This window comes from Diadema antillarum, unplaced genomic scaffold, assembly GCF_040938485.1.
Source record: "Diadema antillarum isolate AM-2024a unplaced genomic scaffold, OU_Dant_1.0 scf00000071, whole genome shotgun sequence".
NCBI classification, from domain to species: Eukaryota; Metazoa; Echinodermata; class Echinoidea; order Diadematoida; family Diadematidae; genus Diadema; species Diadema antillarum.
This window is the reverse complement of record NW_027270960.1, coordinates 6,036,449-6,060,861: the sequence shown is the minus strand read 5'-3', so window position 1 is coordinate 6,060,861 and position 24,413 is coordinate 6,036,449. Positions and strand designations below refer to the sequence as shown.

General features: G+C 41.6%; 1 protein-coding gene across 1 annotated transcript in view; it reads left to right on the top strand.

Annotated features, from left to right (window-relative positions):
* The window catches only part of LOC139717027 (3'-5' exoribonuclease HELZ2-like), a 79,675-nt gene that overhangs the window by 14,209 nt on the left and 41,053 nt on the right, over positions 1-24,413 (top strand). The window contains exons 3-17 of the mRNA XM_071628541.1: positions 7,242-7,278; positions 8,281-8,484; positions 9,580-9,616; positions 11,106-11,260; positions 11,952-12,212; positions 12,724-12,886; positions 13,898-13,950; positions 15,013-15,064; positions 16,009-16,372; positions 17,942-18,122; positions 18,755-19,555; positions 20,764-20,994; positions 22,165-22,471; positions 22,646-22,949; positions 23,556-23,766. Of these exons, the coding sequence (XP_071484642.1) occupies positions 7,242-7,278; positions 8,281-8,484; positions 9,580-9,616; positions 11,106-11,260; positions 11,952-12,212; positions 12,724-12,886; positions 13,898-13,950; positions 15,013-15,064; positions 16,009-16,372; positions 17,942-18,122; positions 18,755-19,555; positions 20,764-20,994; positions 22,165-22,471; positions 22,646-22,949; positions 23,556-23,766 (3,361 nt within the window). The remainder of the gene's footprint in view (positions 1-7,241; positions 7,279-8,280; positions 8,485-9,579; positions 9,617-11,105; positions 11,261-11,951; positions 12,213-12,723; positions 12,887-13,897; positions 13,951-15,012; positions 15,065-16,008; positions 16,373-17,941; positions 18,123-18,754; positions 19,556-20,763; positions 20,995-22,164; positions 22,472-22,645; positions 22,950-23,555; positions 23,767-24,413) is intronic.

The window sequence follows — 24,413 nt, the reverse complement described above, 5'->3', positions numbered from 1 at the left end:
GATTACAGCAGCTCTGCGACTGCAGTAAACGAATGGACACAGCTGCGCGTGTGATCTGATATGGAAAGGTACGATCGGCAAATATATTTAGCCGTCCTAAACAGTCTGCGCACAATGACATCGGACTTGAGAGCAAACGGCGAGCAAACTACATGACGTACCTGAGCTGCATAGTATTCTGCAGTTGTGCAAAATACAATTAAATAAGAACGTTCGTTGTTTTCATTTGGGGACGCCAATGGCGAACTGTACGTAAATGCCCTTGTAGCCGATATCACTCGACTCGCACGCGTACGCAGATCTAGATATAGTGCTTCGTGTAACCATCGTCAATACATTACATACACGTACAACAGGCGGAGGCAAAGGTACATCACAGAACTAATACACACAGTGTAGAGTGTGTAGAGTTCTGTGAGGTACATCGTGTGTGTGCGTGCGCGTCCGCCGGAAGATGTCAGAGATTTCGCTGCATCCATCATCTTTAGTATCCCCACTGTCTCTGCAAGCTAATAGATGAACGGTCGAGAAAGCTGGAGTCCAGCGCAGGTTCGATGAATATTAAAACGCTCGGCTCTTTCATCACGCACAAAAATGCATTATGCATCTATCTAATTAATTTTTCTTTTTCGTCCTCGACGTCGACACGGAGGCGGAGCGCGGACGGAACCCGCGCCATTCGATGCAGGATACTCTCCTGCGGCCGACGGCACCGGTCGCAGCTGCCCGGAGCCGACGGTTCGGGAGGAGATAGAAAAACCAGCAACGCCGGAATAAAACAGGAAATACATAAGGCCGCGACAACAACAACAACTTCGAGTATTATTATAGTAGATGCGAGGTCGACTTAAACAAAGTTGACTGTACTATACTTCTGAAGAATTTATATGTGTAATTTGAGTAGAAGATTAAAAGAAAGAGCTCTGTATTACTATCTTGTGCTCCAGGGGTACATGGGATTCAGCAAATGATATTCAATCACAGGTACAATCCGTGAATGTTGAGATGTTGGTAGGACACATCCTTGGGGAACATTACCATCAGTCGTGGCTGTACTCATGCAGCTCATTGTATTCATCCTTCCCATCGCACCAGATTTTGGAGCATGCATGTATTGTATATAAGGTCAAAGGTCACAATGTGGGAATCCCAGCCCTACAGCACTTAATGCATCAAGCCCACGAGACGTGATAATGTATCATTCCAGAATAATCATCAGGTAGCTCCTCCCCCTACCCCCTTTATATTTGTAGCATGTGGTTGGTAGAAGGAAGGTTAACTTGTGCTGTAATTATCAGATGCATATCATTTTGGGGTTTTTTTCATGCTGATATGGTATATACAGTAAGTTATTGAGTAGGGACTGGCAAATGAATATGGGCTCTGTTACACTTTATCTTCCCTCCAATTAAGAATGAAAACTTGCAAGCATAATTTGCATTCTTTAATGGCTCAGCTGTTATTTGGTTGATTTGCTTATTTTGGGTTGGTGGGGGGAGGGGGAGGGATGGGGAGGGGAAAACATGGCAGTTCCTTCCAGTGTCCATTCTTTAGTTTCTGATTGCAGACTTGCATTGTACACTGTACAGATGATTTCAGGTCTTTGTTTCACTGCTCGATAAATGTTGAGAGTGCTCGCTGAAGCACTTGGCAATCATAACATGAGTCTTGTTATGTTTGAAACACATTACAATCACGTGACTTTCTTTTAATGGTACAGTAGAACAGTTCTCTCAGAACATTGGTTTCAACCAGATTTCAAGTTAGGATCCATGGATGTATTCAATGCCCTTATAAACATGATGTGGTTTGTGCTTGAATTAACCCAAGAGCATGGTTGATGCTGTAATGAACTGAAATAGTGTATTAACCTGTTGAGGACGGACTGATTTTGCTACAACACGCATTTCCCTTAGACACCTGCCCGAGTATACTCAGGACTCGTCTTCAACAGGTTAATACAGAATGATATTTTCGTTCCAAATGTATGAGTACTCTTGTGGCTGCCATGTTTGCCCATACTGTGTGTTGAACATGCACCAACTAGACATCAGTACAGTATATTGAACGGAAGTTTTGTATAATTTGGCAAGCGCTACCAACAAGCTACAATAGCGTCTGTACAGCTAGATGCAGTGTACCTCAATTATGCAGAGTGTCAGGTCACTCTTACTTTAAAGTGGAATTTTCTTGTGAGTGATTCTTTGGTCCCAAGGCACCTGAATAAGATGAATTTTGCATTTCATTATTATTTTTTTTTGTGGACTATCATAAAATCTTTGTGGGCACTTCAAACATCTTGCTGCTGTCGTGGAGGTTAAGGAGTGTCATACTTGCCAACATTTTCATTTGAGAAAGCGGTAGAATCCAGGATGCCTATGTGAGCAGCGCTAGCTTGAATGCTAATGAAATCTTTCAAAAGAGGTAGTCTACCGCCAAATGCGGTAGAGTTGGCAAGTATGGAGTGAGGTAGCACATACTGTAAAAAGGTTACTAGTCATTATTACAATGTTCAGCAAATTTCTGACTACAGGACTAGAAAATGTGAAGAATATAACATTATAAACAGTGTAACATACAATGCATAATGGGCCATACATTTATGTACCTACATTAGGTAATTGTACATAACAGAAAACTTAGTGTCTGGATAGGATACTGCCATATCCAAAAAAAAAGTAGCATTCTTTCTTCTTGGTTCTTTATTTTCACCGCTGTGTCTAGACATTAACATTTGCCTCACAGACACATTATTTTATCCATTGTCCCACACAATAACGAGTGGAGCATGATTTAGTTGCACAAAATCAAGCTGCCTTTGTATGCATAATAATGAAGGCAACATGCAGTGTTCAAATCACGCTACAAGTGTTGCTACGCATCACATGTATGTAGGTCAGGTTCATAGACATGTGTTTTGCCTGATACAATGTTTGGGAATACATTCTGTGTTCTTCCGTGTACGTGCATTGGCGCCAAAGTACAGAGTACACTGTCCTCGCGCCTGTTATGCTTGGTGCATGTACTGTACATATGTATTGCCATCTATGTTGTACCTGGTAAGCTGTAACATAACCCATACTTGAATAATGAAAGCGGAACTGCTGTCTCTCTACAGTATGTTCCTTTCATTTCCCCTCCTTCTCTACCTTTCTCCTTTCCTCTCTCTCCTTCTCTCTCTCTCCTTCTCTCTCTCCTCTGTCTATTTCTACTGATCTGTTTGGCTGTGTCTGTGTAGTTCTGTCTGTCTGTTTCCCCATTTGTATTTCTCCATTCATCTGACCCTTTCTCTACCTTCTTCCTTTTCTTTTCATCTGTGTGTCTTTCTGATTTGTCTGTCTGTCTGTCTGTCTGTCTATCCCTTTTCTTTTTTTTTTCTGATTCATTCTGTCTTTCTACCCTTCTCCCTGTGTTGTATGTCTATAAATCTCTGATTCTGTCTGTCTATCTATCCCTCCCCTCTTCTTATATAAAAATCTTTCTCTGTAATTCTTTCTGCATTGAAGCTGTTCTTCCTGTGTCTATCTCTCTGATTTTGTATGATTACCCACGCCGATGAAAATCGGCAGGGGGTTATGTAAAGGGTTCCGTATGTTTGTTTGTTTGTTTGTTTGTTTTTTTGTTTTTTTGTTTGTTTGTTTGTTTGTTTGTTTGTTTGTTTGTTTGTTTGTTTGTTTGTGTACAAGATAACAAGAGAACGGGTAAACGGATTTGCACGAAATGTTCAGGGAATGTTTGGATAATGACAGGAAAGAATCGATTAGATTTTGGTGATAATCGGTTGACCCTTGCAAATTCTGTGTGACCTTGAAGTTTTGACCCCATGGTATAGTGACCATTCCGAAAATTTCCCGTTTCTCACTTTGCGATTTTCCGCTACCATACGAACACATAAACTCCCCAACGATCCGACTTCGCTGCTCAAATGTTCGTAAGAATTCCGAAATTTACGTTTAGGCCTATTTGAGGGACTATGTCCTTCTAGATTTATGAAAGTTCGTTCTCCGTCATCACAAACTGGCCCGTATTTTGATGATTTTTCAAATGAACATTGATTGTTTTTTTCGTTGGAGGAGCATTTTGCTCGGTCGCAGTCACACTGCACGATATGCGTGCTCAATGTCAATGCGTGTGCAAGGCCGCTGAAAATGCATCGCGCTCTACACTGTTGGTGCAAAATTGCACCGGGGACGTTGCGGCGCTCGTTGGTGGCCGAATACTGGTGCAGTAGACATTTGCATTCAACCCTTGCATTGAATAATTCCCGTAGACACTAATCATAGGGGTAATTGCCTAGGGGGTACGTAAATTTTGTTTTTCTTTTTTGCTTTTGTGGATACCATCAAAGATCGTACACTCATACGACCTTTGATATTTGATGATTTTTCAAATTAACATTGATTGTTTTTTTCGTTGGAGGAGCATTTTGCTCGGTCGCAGTCACACTGCACGATATGCGTGCTCAATGTCAATGCGTGTGCAAGGCCGCTGAAAATGCATCGCGCTCTACACTGTTGGTGCAAAATTGCACCGGGGACGTTGCGGCGCTCGTTGGTGGCCGAATACTGGTGCAGTAGACATTTGCATTCAACCCTTGCATTGAATAATTCCCGTAGACACTAATCATAGGGGTAATTGCCTAGGGGGTACGTAAATTTTGTTTTTCTTTTTTGCTTTTGTGGATACCATCAAAGATCGTACACTCATACGACCTTTGATATCATCACACTCTCGGCTTGCTATAATCAAAATATCCCGCAAGAAAACGGCGTATTTCTCGATTTTTAGCGCTTTTTCCGCGACCCGTCGCGTAGACAATACTCTTAAAACTGGACTTAATTCGCGCGCGCTTGGAAAAGTTCCGATTCTGCACTTTTGACGGTGGAATTTGGGATTTTCGATGGATTTTTGGAGGAGACTTAAGGACTTTCCTGTACGTGAATGAGTGTTAATACCGTATGTGTAATGATGTGATTTGCGTGTGATGTGACTGTAGAACCAAAGATCGTACACTTCAGTGTACGATCTTTGGTAGAACTCACTGGCTGGTGATAAAGCACACTGGCAATTAAGTGGCCGAATTCTGGTAGATGACCGAATGCACATTATGTTTACCCCGACTTTGTACTTAGGCGTGGGTCTGCCGCCTTTGACGGCCCCTCTCTAGTTTTCTCTTATTCTGTCTGTCTGAAGTCTGCAGTACTCTATTATGATGATTCTGGGACCTAGACATAGTACAGTATATGTACTTCATTTCCTTAAAGGACAAGTCCACCTTCGTAACCATTATGTAGATTGAGTGAATGCAGCAATATTAGTAGAACACATCAGTGAGAGTTTGAGGAAAATTGGACAATCCGTTAAAAAGTTATTAAATTTTGAAGTTTCTGCTCAGTCACTGCTGGATGAGAAGACTACTACAGCCTGTGATGTTGTATGTGTACAACGATATAAAGAAAACAAAGAAAATTCAACATATTTTCATTTTCTTGCATAATAAAAGAACTCTTGACTTGCCTCTTTCAGAAGGCAAGGGAAATGATATTACCCTTAACATACGTCAGCGACAAGTCGAGAAAATGTGCACTTCAACAAAAATAAAAATTTGTGAAATTCTCTTTATATTTTCCTTATATCGTTGTACGCATGTGACATCAAACACTGTAGTAGTCTTCTCATCCAGCAGTGACTGTGTAGACACTTTAAAGATTAATAACTTGTGAATGGATTGTCAGATTTTCCCCAAACTTTCACTGATGCGTTCTAATATTAATATTGCTGCATTCACTCATTCCACATGTACATGAAGGTGAACTTGTCCTTTAAAATTTCTTATGTGCTGTTTTGGTTTAGACAAGAACCTCCTGTATTTGTTAGAGGGGTAGTCCTATCGTTTGTCTCTCTTTCTCATTTACTTAGCCTGAAGTTTTGACATAGGGAAACTACTTTCGCAGCTTTTGAAGACCCATCGATCTTTGGTCAAATTTGCCTTTCCTTTCATTTTATGACCAATTCAGATAAGGCCTATGGAAGGATGCACAAAAATTCTGCAAGAACTTTCCAAAATTGTTTTGTACTTTCAATGTAAACAAGAACATGCTTAATGTGCTTGCCAAGTTTCGGTGTGATTGGATGATTCATTCATGTAGTTGCTTTACAGTGTTTGATCTCTTCTTTGTGTAGGTATAAAAACAGAAATTTACTATGTGATGTAAACATGTTTTGACTTGCTTGCAGGATATTGCAAACCAATGATGTATGCACCATAATTTTCTTCCATTAATGCAGTCGACACTGCTTTATTGGAACGTCAAGAGAGTATTAGGACTTTGTCATGACTAGGAGGAGGTTGGAAATTAAGTTGAATCTGTACCATGCAATAAATACTATAACATACAAAGCCAATACCTAGATGTCTTTGCATCACATGCAGTAAATTGCCTGCCCTTTGTCTATTCATACCCAGACTGAGCATGATGAACTTTTATATTACTTTTCGTGAACAAATTTTCGGAGTACCAGAGCCCTACATTCAAAAGAGATATTTTCAGATGGGGTATTTAAGTTACCCTTCCCCCTCAAGAAATATTTGTAATATATCCTTTTTTTAAACCCACAATTAAGAGAATTACAACATAATTATGATTTTCTGTTTCATGAAATTTTGTATTTGAATGATTGATTTTGATTTATGTTTAACATGTGAGTGTCCACTAAGGGAGCAATAAATGCTTGTAAGCAAGCAACCACAGGACCAATGGCTTCTAGTCCCCTTCTAAGGTACCAAGCAATGAGGATAAAGTGCCTTGCCTAGGGGGTATAACTGCAGCTGTCAGGGGGACATGAATCAGGAACCTCTTTGTTGACGGTCCATGGTCTTAACCAGTGAGCCTTGACAGCTCCTGCGATACGTCGAGTTCCCTAACTTTGCTTTTATTCTTTGCCAGTTTAAATGTAACCCTGTTTCTTTGTTTGAATAGCATGTATCGTATACAACCTATATGATGATTGTGTACTCCAGTGTTATTGATGATCAAAAGAACAGACAGACAGACAGACAGACAGACAGACAGACAACAGGTCTTACCCCAGTGAGCTGTGCAGTTTTATTTCCAGTGAGTTACTGCACACGAGGTATCACAATTTGTTGTATGCAGTATTGTATGATTTTAATGATTGATACGATAACGATGCTATCCCACGGAATGTAATATTTACTTCTGCCTTGTTCTCTCTTGCAGGTCATCGCCACCCTTCGTTCTGGTCACCATGCCTGAGGTAAAGATAAAATAATGTACTGTAGTAAAATAGCTGCGCTCAATACCAACTTGGCCTGTTGGGGCCCCTATACTCTTTGAATCTGATACATTGGTGCCCCCCCCCCCCCCCAAAAAAAAAAAAAATGCATTAGCCAAAAGAAGAGGACATATAATAAATTTTTAATCTTAAGTGCATGATCAGACCACCAGAAGATAGCCCTTTTAGGAATTTGGTGGCCCGGCATCAATTTTTAGTAGCCTTGAGCCACTGCTGATGTCAATCCCTGTACATGCACATTTTGTTTGGCTTTCTTAGCTCTTCATGTGCCACAGTGTAACCACCCTGTGTGCCACCTTATTTTTCAACCGCAATGCATGAGCACTTTCTGAAAATCTTATCTTTTTCAAAGACATGCAATTTTTTACAGAAGCTTGTATGCGAGAAATGAAGTACAGCAAAGTTGAAGAAAATTCCAAGCTTTGCTGTGATTGTATGTATGTGTGGATATAGATGTGAATTACTGTTTGAGAGTGTGCTTTTGCATGGTGAAGCAGATGAATTTGTATCGACTTTTTCACAACATCTATAGGAATTTATCAATATTGTAGTGAGGCAATTAACAGCTAATTGTGAATATAACACACATTTCCCATAGACACCTGCCCGAGTATACTCAGGACTAGTCTTTAACGATATCATTAGCGACATTTTGGAAATAATTCAAGACGGTTTTCATGATATATCAAAAGGCCTACAACTGGCTTTGTTGTGACAGGCCAATTAAGTTTCTTGTCTCTAAAGGCAAGATCGTAGCTCAAATGTTGGGATGTATCTCTCAGAGGTCTTGGTTATGCAATACTCGTGTGTGTCTGTTACCATTATTTCTTCATGTTTGGTCAAAATAATGAATTGTGAGGGGACATAGCTTCCAATTGACATTTGCACAAACACCTGTTGAGACCTGTTGCTTACATATCTGTTGATTGAAATTTTATCTTCTTCTCGTCGCCCGGGGAACAGCAATTCTTCCGCAGCATCATCGACGACCTCCAGAAGCTTAGCTATGCATTCCTGGACGACAAGCTGTGGATGGAAGCTGGTGGTTTCCTCACTCAGGCTCTGGTTATGTACGACATCCTCTCGCAGTTTGGCTTTCGGAAGAGGGATGACAGCAAGAAAGAGGAAAACGTTCTCCTCCTACGAGCGGCTTGTGGAATGAAACTGGTGGGTGATCCCAATTAAAGGACAAGTTCACCTTCATTAACATAAGGATTGAGAGAATGTAGCAATATCAGTAGAACACATCATTGAAAGTTTGACGAAAATCGGAAAATCCATTCAAAAGTTATGAATTTTTGAAGTTTTTGTGCAGTAACCGCTGGATGAGAAGACTACTGCAGTGTGTGAATAACTGAGATGTCACATGCGTGCAACAATGTAAGGAAAATATAAAGAGAATTTCACAAAATTTCATCTTTTAAAAAAAGCACACATTCCCCCGACTCGTAACCGACAAATGTTATGGGTAATATTATTCCCCCTGCCTTTAGAAAGAGGCAAGTCAAGTGCTCTTTTATTATGCGAAAAAAGTGAAAATATGTTGAATTTTCTTTACATTTTCTTTATACTGTTGTACGCATATGACTCACAAGCTGTAGTAGTCTCCTCATCCAGCGGTTCCAACACAAAAATTTTAAAAATTCATAACTTTTGCATCGATTGTCCAATTTTCCTCAAACTTTCACTGATGTGTTCTACTAATATTGCTGCATTCTCTCAATCCTTATGTTTATGAAGGTGAACTTGTCCTTTAAGCTTTTACAAATTCATGGAAATTAAAGCCATTGTTTACTGTTGAGAGCAGTGATTAAAGAACTGTTCGAGTTATGACATTTGATGCATAGTTATGTTGTATCATAAAACATCCAGTTAGCTTTGATTATACTGATTGACATTGTTACATTGATTGTTTCCATCCCTAACTCGCATTTTAGAACTATTTAAAAAAAACTTTTAGAAATTCACAACTTTTGCATTGATTGTTTGATTTTCCTCAAACTTTCACTGAAGTGTTCTACTAATGTTGCTGCTTTCACTCAATCCACATTGCTCTTTGAGTTTTGGTTTCCTTCAATATTTGCCTCACAAGATGACCATAAATAGTTATAAATAATTAGTATTCCTTGTCACAAACTTGCCAGCAATGCCTCAGTTTGATACATATATTGCACTTCATAATCGAAAATCCTGATATCATGTCATTGTTTGAAACCAGAAAAGTTTCCAAGATTGAACGACTGCTCTCTTTCTCATTGACAGAGACATTTCGACATCGCCCTCAAAGATTCAAAACACGGTGAGTGACTCTTTATCAGTGTCACATTCTGTTCTGTGCTTTGCTTGACACATTGTTCAAACCATATCGTCTCCAGTGCCAACTATGGCGGATGTTATCAACCTTAGGGAATCTCCTGACAAAACTTATTGGATCATGGGTGCATGTACCGAGAACAATAGCAAAGCCTTGGTACCCTACAACTGTAGAAATCAGCCCACAGCTCAGAAATTAGGACAGTCAGTAAATCTGTTGTGCATGAAACAGTAATGTTGTGAAACTCATGCCTGTTTCCTCCATGTTTCAATATCGAGGATATGTATGTTGATCTTGTAAACACCAAAGCTGATGGGCCACCCAACATATGTTTCAGTGAGGGATGATTTTGTAATTGCACAAAATTGTAAGTGTCGTGTTTGCTGGCACAAAGGATAATTTTGCCAGTCAATCTCATGGAAAATGCACTGAGATTCCATGATGGGCTGTTATGAATTCCATTACCCCTTCAGGTAGTAGCACTGTGATTGCTATCACGGAATGAGAGTTATTATCAGATGGTGTGAAATTTCAAGAACTTCCATGCTGTTCAGTGGTAACAAGAGCATAGCCTCAAATTGTGTGTGTGTGTGTGGGGGGGGGGGGGGGGTTGGGTGGGCGGCATGGGTGTATGCAAGGGGGGGTCGGGAGGGTCGTACGACCCCCCCAAATTTTCAAGAGGTCCACTTTTTGTAAAAGACATTTTTTTTTAGGGCTTTTTACTCTATATAGGCCTACAACAGGAAAAAAAAGTGACCAGGTGGTGTTCCAGCAAATTGTCAAAAACCTCGTAAATTTCGTAACTTAGTTTTAGTATGCCATAATTTACCTTATTTCTAAGCTGCACTGCCATGCCGAAAAAGTCACTTTTGTATGCACCAAATTGCCCCATTTTAAGATATAGAATTCAAAAACTCCCTACCGTGGAAGGGGGGACACCCCCCTCCCACACCCTCCCCCCGCTCGGTCGCTCCGCTCCCTTCCAAAGGTAAAGGTCCAAAAATTTGGGTTACGACCCCCCCAGAAAAAATCCTGGATACACCCCTGGGCGGGATGTGGGTGTATTTCTGTGCATATGTGTAAGCTTCTAGTTTTTGTTCATGTTGCATTTATTGCATATACATTTTATATGTAATTCAAGATAGAATGATTAGGTTCATCCCACCTTCCTGGGTTCATCAAATAAATGCTGCTGTCATAGTGTGGATTGGTTTGCTGTGAATGTTTACAGCTGTACCAGAGGAGTTGTCAACTTGTTATCAAGTACACACTACTTTAGTACTTTGTGCACTTAGCTGATGCACGTAGTTAGGTAATATATAATACACTGTAGATAGTTTATTCACCCCTGAGTAGTAGCCAGTATTGTAATACTAATCATATATTGTGCTATGTTGATACTGTAAAAAGATAAAATGTACATTTAGAAAATGATTAAATGAAATGTTTTAATCCCACATTTCCTGGTAAAAAGTGCTCAATGGAGACCCTGACAATCGGTATGCTGAAGAGATCCAAGTCCTGGCAGAGTGCGAAGGGGTTCTAACTCAACACAGGAATGGAGAGCCGCACCTCCGCACCAAGCTTGAAGGTTGCCGCAAGAAAATCAGTCGTCTCTCAAACAAACCAGTGAGTTTTGATTGCACCCGATCTTACGCCTTTGAAGTACTTTTTGTCATGCTTGGGGTAGATTTGTGATAAATCTATGAGGACACCGTTTCCAGCTGATGCATGTATGTGGTATTCATGTAAGTTGTTGACTCTGAATGTTTCACATTTTGTGATTCAACATAAGATGAACTATCAACCAAATCAACTGAAGGAAAAACTGTTTTGATCAAAAACATCTTGCAAGCGAAGCAGTTCTGTGAGGTTTCAATTCGGTAAGGACAAACAAGAAATGCAGTTCAATAGCTATTGTTTCGTCTAAATTCACATTGGGAACTGTTGATATGTTTCTTCCCCTACTTTTTACCAGCCTTCCAGTTTAATTTTCAGAATTTTTAGTTTTTGCAGTACTGGACATTATCACATGGAATTTCATTGATATAAAATAATTACTGTCATGCCTGCTTAAAAGTACCTGACCTTGCTCATCAGAAGAAGAAAAAAGAAGAAGCTGTAAACCCCGCCATCATTGTCAGTAAGTACATTTACATAATACAGTGTACAGAAATGAGCCTGCTGGCAAGTATCAGGGTGCTTTCTGTTTCTGCAGTGTTATATTCTGCTGTTATCAGCTTAATTTGCTATTGAAACCATGTTTTTACTCCTCCCCACTCTCCCTCCCACCCTCCACTTTCCTCTTTCCCCAACACAGTTCCAGTGGGACAAGGCACACTTTGAAAGAGTCACTGCACAAATCGATGAGATTCTACAGCAGAACCAGCCGCAGCGGCAGAGCACCGGGTCGGCCAAACCACCCTCCTGGGCCAACATATGCAAGGAGCCTCAAGCACCAAAGACGACGGCTTGGGGCCCCGCCTCGACGGCTCCCAAGACCCAGACGGGGGCCGATGAGAAGTGGCTCCCAAAGCAGGGCCTGCCAAAGCAGCCCAAACAGCAGCCAGTCAAACAGGCAGTACGATAATGCTCATGATCATTTTCTCGTTGTGGATCATTATGTTGATGGCAGTGGCTTTGCTGGCTGATCAGTTGGGATGATGGTGGTAGTGATGATGATGATGATGATGACAATGCGTCTGGTGATGCTGATGTCGATGGCCATTGGGCGATGATGGAAGAAATGCAGGAAGAGGGGGTATTAATACCGCCCCTATTTCAGTATTTCCCCGCAATTTTGTCACTACCGTACATGTTGAACCTAATGCACAATTACATTCTTATTGCACCTTGCCAATAGTGGTGAACAGATGATATTATAAAATGTATTATGTATTTGAACAAGTTGTAATATTCCTAAGATGCCTAAGAAAAGGCTTGCTTGTTTTCACTTCCCTAAGAGTTCATTTGACAACAAAGTTTTTGAAAGTCAATAATGCAGTAGCTTTTAGAAAGTTAAGTTTGCAAAAGTAGGAATTGACAGTATATCCATCACATTGTCAGCACCATTTCTGCATATCTTATTGCAGAAGACCAAGAAGAAGAAGTCCCGATCAAGGCGTCAGAATCGCCCCCGCAGGGAAGTGGAGGTCCAGATCGAGGAGGATTCAGACGAAGATGATGATGACGATGATGATGATGATGATGATGACTCCGAGTTGGAGTCTGTTTCTTCAGACAGACCAAACCAAAGTAAGAAGTCTGATGTGGTATCACTTGATGTGTCCAAAGCACTGTACCACCCCTCCCCCTGCACCTAGCCTTAACCAAAGGCTCTGTAGCTTATTACAGTGTTAGAGGAACAAGCACAGTGTCTTTATGTGAGACTAGTCAAACCCCCAGCCAGAGCCAAAATCCAGCAAGAGGAGATAATTCAGTTCAATTCCAAATTCAATTCAATTCAAATAAAATTTTATTTCCAGTGTCACAAAGTCTTTCAGATGCAACAATTACAACTAATCAATCAAATCAATGTACTACAAAAATGTAGACATAAACTATACATTTTATGCAAAAGAGAATATGAGCAAGTGCATGACCTTTATCAAACTATTCGTTCAAAATCATTGCATTATTGGAAAGAAAGACCTACAGAAAAGACAGGGGAGATATGGGCCACTCGATATACTGGATTTACAAAGAAAAAAGGGTAAAATAACAGAAGGACACACAGGCACACAAACCAATTCCATCCAAATTTCTCAACTTCGGCCATTGTTTCCAAACTTTGCACCCAGATATTAGTAGAAAAAATATCAACCAATTACCTCAGGCAACCTTGTATTGTTCTGACGGCTGATGGGAAACTTAGTGATGTCATAGGTCAAAGTGACTAATTTTATTCCATAAGAATGATGCTCAAGTTAAGATTTCTCCTGGCATTGAAGATAACTGTGAAGTCACAAATATGGAAGACCCTTACACTGGCATGCTTAAATCTAGCTCTCTAGTTCTAGCTCATGAAACCTTGTCCCAAGCTCCCTTCATTACCTGCTTTGCATTAAATCACCTTTGCTCAAATCAGTCTTGTGTATTTTTGCTGTTGCTACGTGAGGCAACCCCCTTGTCGACACTGAGGCAAAGTTATGAACTACAGTACCATGGATAACATCTTATATAAAGTATTCTTACGTTTTGAGTACACAGAACTTAATCTTCGCTAGAAATACATGCTATTTCTCTGTTAATTTTTTCCATCTTCAGACATCGCCGGATTGGATGACTTTGGTGTGACGTTGCCCAAGGGTGAGGCACAGGTAAAGAACAACATCTGGTTCAGTATTTATTTAAGTTGAAGACGCCAACTAAGATTTGAATGTGAATTTACACTTTAGCTTAATGATGAAAATGTGAATGAGTTCCATGTATATGCACATGTAAAAAGACAGAAACTTTCATCTTCCAAAAATACTTAAATGCCTGTCTCTTTCCTGGTGAGTTGAGTAGGGTTCAAGTCGAGTTGAGTAGTATGGATTGAGTTGTGTGGGTTGAGTTTAGTAGAGTTGAGTTGAGTCAAGTTTAGTTGAGTAGAGTTGAGTTTATTTCCAATTTTCTTTTTTTTTCCCCCCCAAATGAATTGCACTATCAATGAAACTAATGTCAGGGATACAAATGAAATGCAAAGCTTTGAATGTCAATGCGATAAAATAACAAAGTCTGTAAATTTTCAGGAGCAAATTTTTCTCTGTATTTTGTACAATTATAACCATATTCGAGTAATGAAAAGAAATTGTAATGAAACCCAATTCAGTATCAAAGCTTGTTATAGATTAGATCCCAGCTTGTATTAGTTGGTGTTGGGCAGAAAACTGAGTATTTGTTTGAATATCATGTTCAATATGTGGGCTTCAATACAGAAGCATGGTTGGATTCGCTCCCCAGTGAGTGGAATTATTGAACTGTTGTGGGCATGCTTTGTCCGGTGAGATAGTATGTGGCGGCGCATTTCAAATACCACCCTGTTGGAGAAAGTGTATGACTTCATAGCATGATTTCTACACTCTTGTATAAATTATATAGTTATTTTTTATAAGAGATCTGAACTGTGAGAAAACCCAACAAAAATCATGTATATGACCAGGAAATCCAAGGGGATTGATTATGTGCACACCACCCCATATCTTATTATTCTGTAATTATGTATTTGTCAAAAGTCAAGTCTATGACTCGAGCAATACTGTTCTAGCCTGGGCAGTACTCTCTGTTGTAAATCACATAACCAGCCTATGTACTAGTACAAGTATTTCCTGTCTTTAGCACTTGCATCTAATAAGTCTCTTTTTCTTTTGTTTTGCTTTATTCTTACTCATATTGATCAGCCTCCCCATCTGAGCTTATACGATGACCTGGACCTCGGATACCAAACTCCTGGTAAGACACATTCGAGATTAGCCCTCTTTGTTGAACCCAGAGCTGCCAAGTCTCCCTGATTCTGGAGGAGTCTCCCTGAAAATGTCAAAATCTGTTCATGTTTGAATAAGAGAATATTAAAATCTCCCCGATTTGGGAATCATTTTCGCCCATGTAAATGCATGTAACACACAGACATCTCTGAGATTGCTGTGTGGAATCTCACTGATTTGGATGTGGGAATGTTGGCAGACCTGTGAACCGCATTTTGTTAAATTGGCAAGTTTCAACCTGTATGCCAAATCCTATGTGTGGAAGTGAAAACCACTAGACGTTTTAGATAGAACAGAACAGTAGATGTTGAACAGAAATCATCATCGTCATAACCACCACCATCATCACCGTCATAACCATCATCACCGTCATCATCCGCATCTTCATCATCACTGTTTGTTGCCAAACCCAATAATGAACATTGTATGGGTTGATTTTGCGGTAGCCCCTAAGATATGTGTTTTGTGTTTAAAGAGCCAAATTTCAGTTCTGGATATCTGGTGATAGTTACCAAAGTAGCTTTAATTCTGTTCAAGATTCCTTCCTGCTTGGTTCATTGGTTTATCAGAATCCTTTGTTGCATCATATTTTCATGTACACATTTCCCATAGACACCTGCCCAAGTATACTTAGGACTCGTCCTCAACTGGTTAAATGACGTTAAAGAAATTGCTTACTAAATGATATATTGACAACTGTTACTTTTGTCACAAAGTGTTTGTTGAAGAATACATGCACATTCAATTTGATGAAATATATGCCAGGTAAGTGAGGGAGTCAGGAATAGTAAAAAAGAATTAAAAAAAAAAAACAGCATAAAAATCCATAATAGATGATGTTTCAGTTCACCAGGGTCACTGATACTTTTCAAGAACTGGACTCTGATTGTGATTGTGCTGCTTCTCTTACAGGCAGGAAGAAGTCCAAACAGCAAGAATCGGTACAGCCTGCCAAGGTCAAAGGTCACAGCCCAAGATCAGCACCCATGAGACCTGCATCCCCAGCACCTACCAGGCAACCAGCACCCGCTGCCACCAGAAGCCCAAAGTTACCACCAGGGCCTTACAACGGTCCCAGGCCAGCAGTGGTCAATGGTGCCATTCCAAAGACATCGCCACCAAGAGTCCAGACTACCCCACCGCCCGTCGTCAGAAATATGAACCCTCCCGTCATTTCAGACGAAACGAGAGCGTGGCTGGCTGGCTACGACTTCAAACTGGCCTGCCAAAAGTGCTTCTATCAAGTGCCGAATGAGTATGGGCTGTACTCCTTCAGGTAATCTTTCCTCTCTCGCTCTGTTAGTACTGTATGAACTTAAATTTTGGTAACGGTTTTATTTCCCGTCCATCAGGAATCTCCTTTGAAGTGGGAAAATAATCAATACAGGAACTAATAAAACAAATATAGAAATATGTGCGAGCAATAAGATTAAAACAAATATGAAAATATATGCAAACGATAATGTGCAAAGATAATATTTCTTTGCAAAAAAAAGAAGAAGGAGAAAAGACAAAGCCATGCCTGTGCTAGATTGCTTACAATTACACTTAAATAATTGTGGTAGGTCTAGTGTGCTGCATGGGTCATGATGTAGCATCAGTATTAAACAAGTTGGGAATTATGCCCAAGGGTTAAAATTGGCATTTTTTGCTTCTTCAAATTTCACTTTCACTAAAGCTAGGCAACAATCATTCTGTTGGGTAGGAGATACGAGGTTGTTCAGAGTACATGCTTCAGAAGGGGGGGGGGGGGGGGGATAGCTGTTCCCAATGGTTAAAAGCAATGTGTATGTCAAAGATCTGCTCCGCAAGATTCAGAAAGTACAAGGTAAATCTCGTGCCTGTAGATACTCGAAGGTGAGTACTGCTCAAATACATGTATGAGTTTAAGGCAGGGACAATGATGACCCAGCTCGGTACCCAATGGGGTAACAAGTTGTAGCTGCAACACAACACTGTAAAAGTGGTTTCTTTCGCGGTGGTTTTATTTTTGCGCTTTGAGGTTGAAACGCGACTTTAACATCACACGAATTTAACATCACACGAAAATGTTTTGAACTCGTCGCTTGTTACAACGCTGTTGCGTGCATGCACACACAAAGATTCTGCGCATTGAGTGTTTTGATGGTCAACACACACAGCGATACCACGCAATGTAGGTACAAGCATGTTATAAAGTACTAGAGAGACGGGATTTCAGGTAAGCCTGCATTTAATTTGAACTTCTATTTAATAAATAAAAGAATAATTGGATTTTAATTTGGGTTTTCATGTGAAAATAAAAGTTTTTGCCGACTGTCAATTCACAGATTTTGCCGACCGCGAATGTAAACACGCGAAAAAGTCAGCACCGATGGAAACCGCGAAAGTATCTGTACGCGAAAAAAACCACTTTTACAGTACTCCAAGAGATCCAAAGCACTGATTGTATTATGTAGCATTTCCCCTGGCTGAATGTGGTACCCCCCCCCCCCACACATCACACATACACACACACACGCACACACACACATACATCATTACAGTATTGTCATAATGAGAGAAGAAATGCAGCATCAAACCATATCTCTATGATTTTGAACTCTTTTTGAAGTTTTTTTGTTAGAATTTTTATCATTCATTACTACTATTAGGACATGAGGTACAAAGTATAGAATACCAGCTTCTAAATCCCACTTCATATTTTCTCTGATTTCATGGAACACTTACTTTTCTGGATGCTCAAGATAACTGTAAATTAAAGTCAACATAGCAAGTAATGGGCTTTCCCCTTTTTGAGAAGCTAAGCATCCATTCCCGTAGACCGTAATTCGTTGGGGCCATCTTTCGTGTTGTCAAAACTCAGATTTCTGCAGAACCCAACCCACAAGCCTCACTGCCAGGGAGGGATGCTGGTGTGCCGCCTCCACGTGCCGCCGCGGAACGGACTGCGGGAAGTCTTTGGACGCATCCGCCCCCGCACCAAGCAAGATTTCACGGGCACCTACAAGCTGTGCCAGCAGTTCCAAGCTGGGATACCCTGCAAGGTGAGACTGTGATCCAAATCTCCAGTAGGCATTTGTGGTTCGGGGCAATAGGCATCGGATGGTTTTGTGTGAAATTTCATTGATGTACAGCATGAACTTGAAGCAAGAATATCTATGATCAACATTGTACACGCAGTATTGTTTGTCCAGATACAAAATCTCCACCTATGGGTGTGGAGAATGCAGAAAGAAAAATGATGTTTCGATCACTACTAATATATTGTTTGCTCTTTCATAAATCAGTTTTGATATGTTAGTCAGTGCTTTGCTCAAAACCTTGACTAAAAGATGTTCAGAAAATGATTTGCAGTAGAAAGAATTTTAGAGACGAAAAATCAAAACAACAAAGTGATACTGAAAGAAAAAATTTTAATGCTTGAATGTGAACTACTTACCATAGATGCCAACAATGTTGAATCACTGACAGGGCATCGGAATAGTTTTTTTTTTTCTTTTACCTGTACATTTAGGATGGAGACCCATACTATCAGGCAGGCAAGCACCCATTCATTTTACCTGTTTTTCATCATGTTTTAGTTGACTTGGGCACGTGGGCTAATGTGATTGGCAGCATCGGTCTTCTCAGATGCTTCATTGATCTTCTTTGTTGCTGTTGTTGTTTTGCCTCACAGATTAGCACTGAAAGTTGCTGGTTTCCTCACAGCATTGAGGAGATGGAGGTGTGGGAGGCTGACAGAAAGGGTCTCTTCAAGGGCCGAGAAGTTGTCGCCTCTCTCCGGTATAAGCTCAACCAGGAGATCATGGCCATGCAGAATAAGCAGGCTGCGTCCCAGGCTAATCGAGTAGCTCCCGCCCAAAACAACAAGGCAGGTACAGTCCACACCTCCCAACCACTGGTGCAGCCCCCTGGAGCCTACCCTCACCATCCACCCAAGAAGCCAATCGGTACCCAGCAGCCTCCTGGTGCGTACCCTCACCAACGACCTCAAGCTCCCAACAGCATACTCCCGGAGCCACCTGCAGTGGTCCGCACTCTACCCCCCACCAGGGTGCCGCAAACTGTGGGGCCTGGTCCGGGTGGAGATACGGGGAGAGCCATGCCTCCTGGAGTGGGCCCAGGGCCACTGCCCATGGAAAGGATAGCACATACAAAGATAGTCAACCTGATCAAGAAGCTAGGCGGCCAGTTTATCTTCTTGTGTCGACACTGCTTTGACGGTGCACCGCAGATCCTGAGTGTTCAGAACCCCCAAAACCCGGCCAGGTGCACCGGTGGCGGTGAGAAGAGCCACCCGTGGGATGCCCCGTCGCGCTGCGTGGTGCACCGCCTGTTGTGCAAGAATGGACAAGAGCGGTTCTGGAAGGTGCGAAAGCGCCCAAGTGGGATCCCGCCCAAGGCTTTTCTCTGTTGGCATCGCAACAAGACATATGGATGCCCCACAGGATCCAAGTGCCACTTTGCTCACAATGAGGTAGATGTGTGGAATTTTTTTTTACACTTATTTCAAGTGATTTTATTTTTCAGGAGTTAAAGGCATTTATTATAGGCTTTATTGCAAAATGTTTGTATAGTAGGATGTTTTGTGATACAATTGACCTACACCTATGCATCAAATGTGATTATTTAAACATTTTTTAAATCACTGCCCCCAATGATAAACTTTACCTTTAACAAACTTCATCAAGTATGAGCACAATTGTTAGCAACTCCACACGGTTGTCCATTTGCAGTTCTGAAACATCTCAAATTTGGCAGGAGTGGGAACATAGTTTTGCAGTGGTGATATATTGCATCGATTTCTGGAGTCTCTGTTAGGGGACTACCTAGCAAAGTTGGAATGAAGGTGTTGGAAAAAAAAAAAGTTATTCATGCTGTGAGAATAATTGTTGCAACTTGCAAAAGCTAATCACATTTAAGAATGTCACACACATGTGAACGGATTTACACTAGAGTAAAATAGAATGTGTCACTCCATGCTGTGGGTTCTTAAATGACTGAATAACTGCAAGTACTGGAAAAATAGGTCCTTAGGTGTTCTTATATTCCTTATGCAGGGCTCGACACTAACTTTTTTGTTTGGTGGCCCAATGGGGCCACCAAAATCCTCAATTTCAAATTTTTGGTGGCCCGAGAGAAAAATTTGGTGGCCCCGAAAAAAAACAATAAAAAACATTTAAACGTCCTGGTTTTTTTTAAATGTGTCAAATATCTAAGTTTTATCCAGTCATAGTAAGAATTGGAAGTTGGACATACATCTACTCATGAATAAACCTCAACAAACTCGCAACACTCACTCTCAGGCACTCATTCAGTCCTTTTCATCCATCCTTTAAACAAATATAACTGCTAATTTCCGGCGCAAAAAGTTACGAATTAATTGACGTACTTTTCAAAAAATTTTGGTGGCCCGAGGCGGGCCACCAAATTTGTCCCTTTTTTAAAATTTGGTGGCCCGACTTTCAATTTTGGTGGCCCCGGGCCACCGGGCCACCGTTAGTGTCGAGCCCTGCCTTATGTGTAATCTTGTGTAAAATGTGTAAATGTGTTGTGTGTAAAATGTGGTGACACAGTATGTAACAAACAAAGAGTTAGAAAAGGGCAGCTCAATCGATCACACCAATGATGATATCATATGCCTCATGAGTGACTTTCCTTTTGCTTGCCAATTTGCAACCACAGATCGAGGTTGTGGTGTGGGAGTTCGAGGCGTACCATCCGCTGGACCGCAAACTGTTGGTTGCCATTAGCGACGAGCTGACATATGGTCCTGTGGTGCAGAAACCAATGGCTGCCCAACCTAGACCAGGAACAGGACCAGGACCAGCTGCTACTCCAATGATGCAAGCTCCATCCCAACCGATAGCTCAACCTACTCCACCACCCAGGCCTGTATTCCCGCACAAAATTAAGGTATGCATGAGAGTAGTGTGTATTGACTAAATTCATTTTCTTACAATTTGGGGCTCCCTTTCATGTGTTTGGGTTACTATCCATCAACAGTGCTTGGGGTAAATTGTTCTATGTGTTGTCATGAAAATAATGTCAATCCAAACTGTTTGTAAGCGATAATAATAATGGCAGTGGTAATGAATAACTTTTCATATAGCACTTATTATTGGCGTTTCTTAGTGCATTGATAGCAAAGTGAAAAGTTTACATCAAGCATGACTTGTATGCATGAATGACTCATATCATTGTGATGATTATTTGTTGTCGATCTCTTTCACTTTATTAGGTTGTGGATTTTCAAAAAAATTATTTGTGGCCTTTTATTTGGCTGCTAGTCTGTGACATCCATCTAGATGAGACCAGATATTTTATTTATTTGCGACCTGCTACAACAAAAGGATCCGAAAGTCAATGAATATTTCGTCAGCGAAATAACTGATTTCATAACGAAATAGGCCATGCAACATTTGGGGCTCCATACAAATTGCCCATGGTTTAAACCATGGTTTGAATTGTTCCACCCTCGTGAATTTGAGCCAAAGAGTTAATGTCCCCTGCAGTTAACTTTTCATGTGCCACGTTTGCACGCCCGACTCTGTCGACGGCGTGCCAAGTTTGCATATTCTGCTCAAACGCACAAACCTGCCCAAAGCGATTGATAAATTGCCAAATGCCACAGTACAATGAGAGCATTTCATGCAATTCGTCTCGCACATAGCTTTGTATCTGTTACTGGGTTGTGTGCAAAAGTCATGCCTTTACAATAATGTATCTATTAGTCATATGGAAGAAAAGCAATTATAGATTTGTCATACACTTTACATCAAAGCAAAGCTTGACATTTTCTCTACAACTTTGCTAACTACATGTCCTGCTGAACACAAATCCAGATAAATTACATAGATTTGAAAAGCATCATGTTTTCCCAAAGCATGACTACTTTTGTGTCTCAGAATAATGTGGTACACAGGGGGTTTGTACCATGGCACAGAAAGAGTTAAATCATCTTTCCAAGTCATGTAGAGTCTGCCCAGTTGTCTTGAAGCAGAGTATGAGAGTTTGATTAGGCTTCTGTAATCAGCAGACTTCAACGATGGTATGTAACTTTGTCTCTCTTTCACCCCTCCCCAGATTGTCTGTGGTCTCTGCTTCACCAAGAGCAAGCAGCTTGTGGAGAGAAATCCACGCAGGTCTACCCACTGCGCCGCACCAGTGGGTCATGAGTGGGGCAAGAACCTGGTCTACGCAATCCAGTCTCCCAGTGAAAGGCGCTGGCTTCGTATCCTTGGTCGACACCCGCGGCTCCGCCCAGAAATTGAGCCGGTCCTCTGCTGGAGGGGAAGTCGCTGCCAGTTCCGGGAAATGTTCAGCAACCAGTGCATGTTTCCCCATTCAGAAGAGGAGCGGTTACTCTGGATCTACCAAGCTAAGGCTAAAGGTACATCAACATCTAAACTTGAATATCATCCTCTCGGGATTTTCAAGTATTTGCAAGATCTCTAAAAGTCAAGCGATTGTTTTAGTGGAGATTTTGGCAAAACGTGCAACAGGGAAGAAGGTGTCTTGCTTACAAGAATGTGTTTTTTCTTTCTCATTTCCTGCATCTTATCAGTCAAGACCATTGAAGAAGTTGTGGAGATCCAGAGGCAGGCATCAGCCCCACCCGCACCGAGAGGCGTGGCAGGTGATGCGGTAGGAGGAGCGAGGGCAGCTCCCCGTGGGGCCCCCAACAAGATGCTCACCAGTCAGTTTCTGTGCTCCTACTGCAACCGGCCGTTCCGCACCAAACATGAGTATGACAGCCACACCAACTCAATGGAACATAAGATGCGCATCAAGTCGGACGCAGAGCGTTCATGGAAGTACCGCAGTCCACCACTGAATGTCACCGATGGCAAATATCAAATTTGTGCAAGGTCAGGAAATGTTGCTCAGTCAGCTTTTTCACATATTTTTTTTTGTTTGTGTGTCAATTACTCTGTTCACAAACATCCACTTTGGATGAAGTGTTGCAGTCACTCCCAGTGTGAATGGTTAATTATTTCCTTATCAAATTTGGGATACTCTAATTTTAGGGTATTTGTGTAGATGATTCAGAGCAAGTTCAGAAGTGTTCCTGCAGCACTATAATTGGCATTGCATGTTCAGAGCACTGTAAAACCACTTGTCTTCCAGCCAGAAGTTTTTTATTGTCTTATAGGATAACCTTTTGTGTGTGTTATATTTTTTGTGATTAAGCATGGCTTCAGTGTAACAACTTAACCAATTGACGGTTTGATTTTGCTACAACACGCATTTCCAGTAGACACCTGCCCGAGTATACTCCAGACTCGTCCTCAACGGGTTAAGAAGTAGCCTAAAGTTAGTGCTCAATTACAGAAAAAAAAAAGAGGAAGAGAGATACGTGAATGGAACATTCTGTGCATGGCTTTGGTGTCACATTACCTCTACTCATTTGAATTGCATCCTATCAATTCAGCGTCCATGTCTGTCCTCTCTCTCTCTCTCTCTCCTCATCTCAGGGACCTCAAAAACAGCTGCAACTATTCGGGCGTGGTCCAGGAGCGGAATGACTGCCCCCTGGCGCACAGCGTGGAGGAGCTGGAAGAGTGGAAGGAACGGCACGAGTACCGCATGATGAAGATCGCCAAGGCCAAGGAGCAGAAGCTCTACTCCTTTGTGGATGAACTCCTGACAGAGTACAACCTGTCCTCCACCGCTGAACATGATGTGGTAATGACCGGAGATGGAAGATTGGCGATGGTGTTGGTGTTGGTGGTGATGGTGAAGGTGATGGTGATGGTGATGGTGATGGTGATGGTGATGGTGATGGTGATGGTGATGGTGATGGTGATGGTGATGGTGATGGTGATGGTGATGGTGATGGTGATGGTGATGGTGATGGTGATGGTGATGGTGGTGGTGGTGATTGCGATGGCAATGGCGATGGTATTGGTGATGGTGGTGATGGTGATGGTGATGCTGATGCTGATGCTGATTGTGATGGTGATGGTGATGGTGATGGTGATGGTGATGGTGATGGTGGTGGTGGTGATTGCGATGGCAATGGCGATGGCATTGGTGATGTTGGTGGTCGTGATGGTGATGATGATGGTGGTGATTGTGATGGTGGTGGTGGTGGTGATGGTCGAGGTGATGATGGTGGTGGTGATGGTGGTGGTGATGGTGATGGTGGTGGTGGCGATTGCGATGGCGATGGCATTGGTGGTGGTGATTGCGATGGCGATGGCATTGGTGATGGTGGTGGTGATGGATGAGGTGATGGTCGTGGTGGTGATGAGGGTGGTGGTTAGGGAGGGTTAGGAAAGTCAAGAGTCTTAGCCAGGTGGTGGTGGTGATGATGGTGAAAGTCGAGAGCC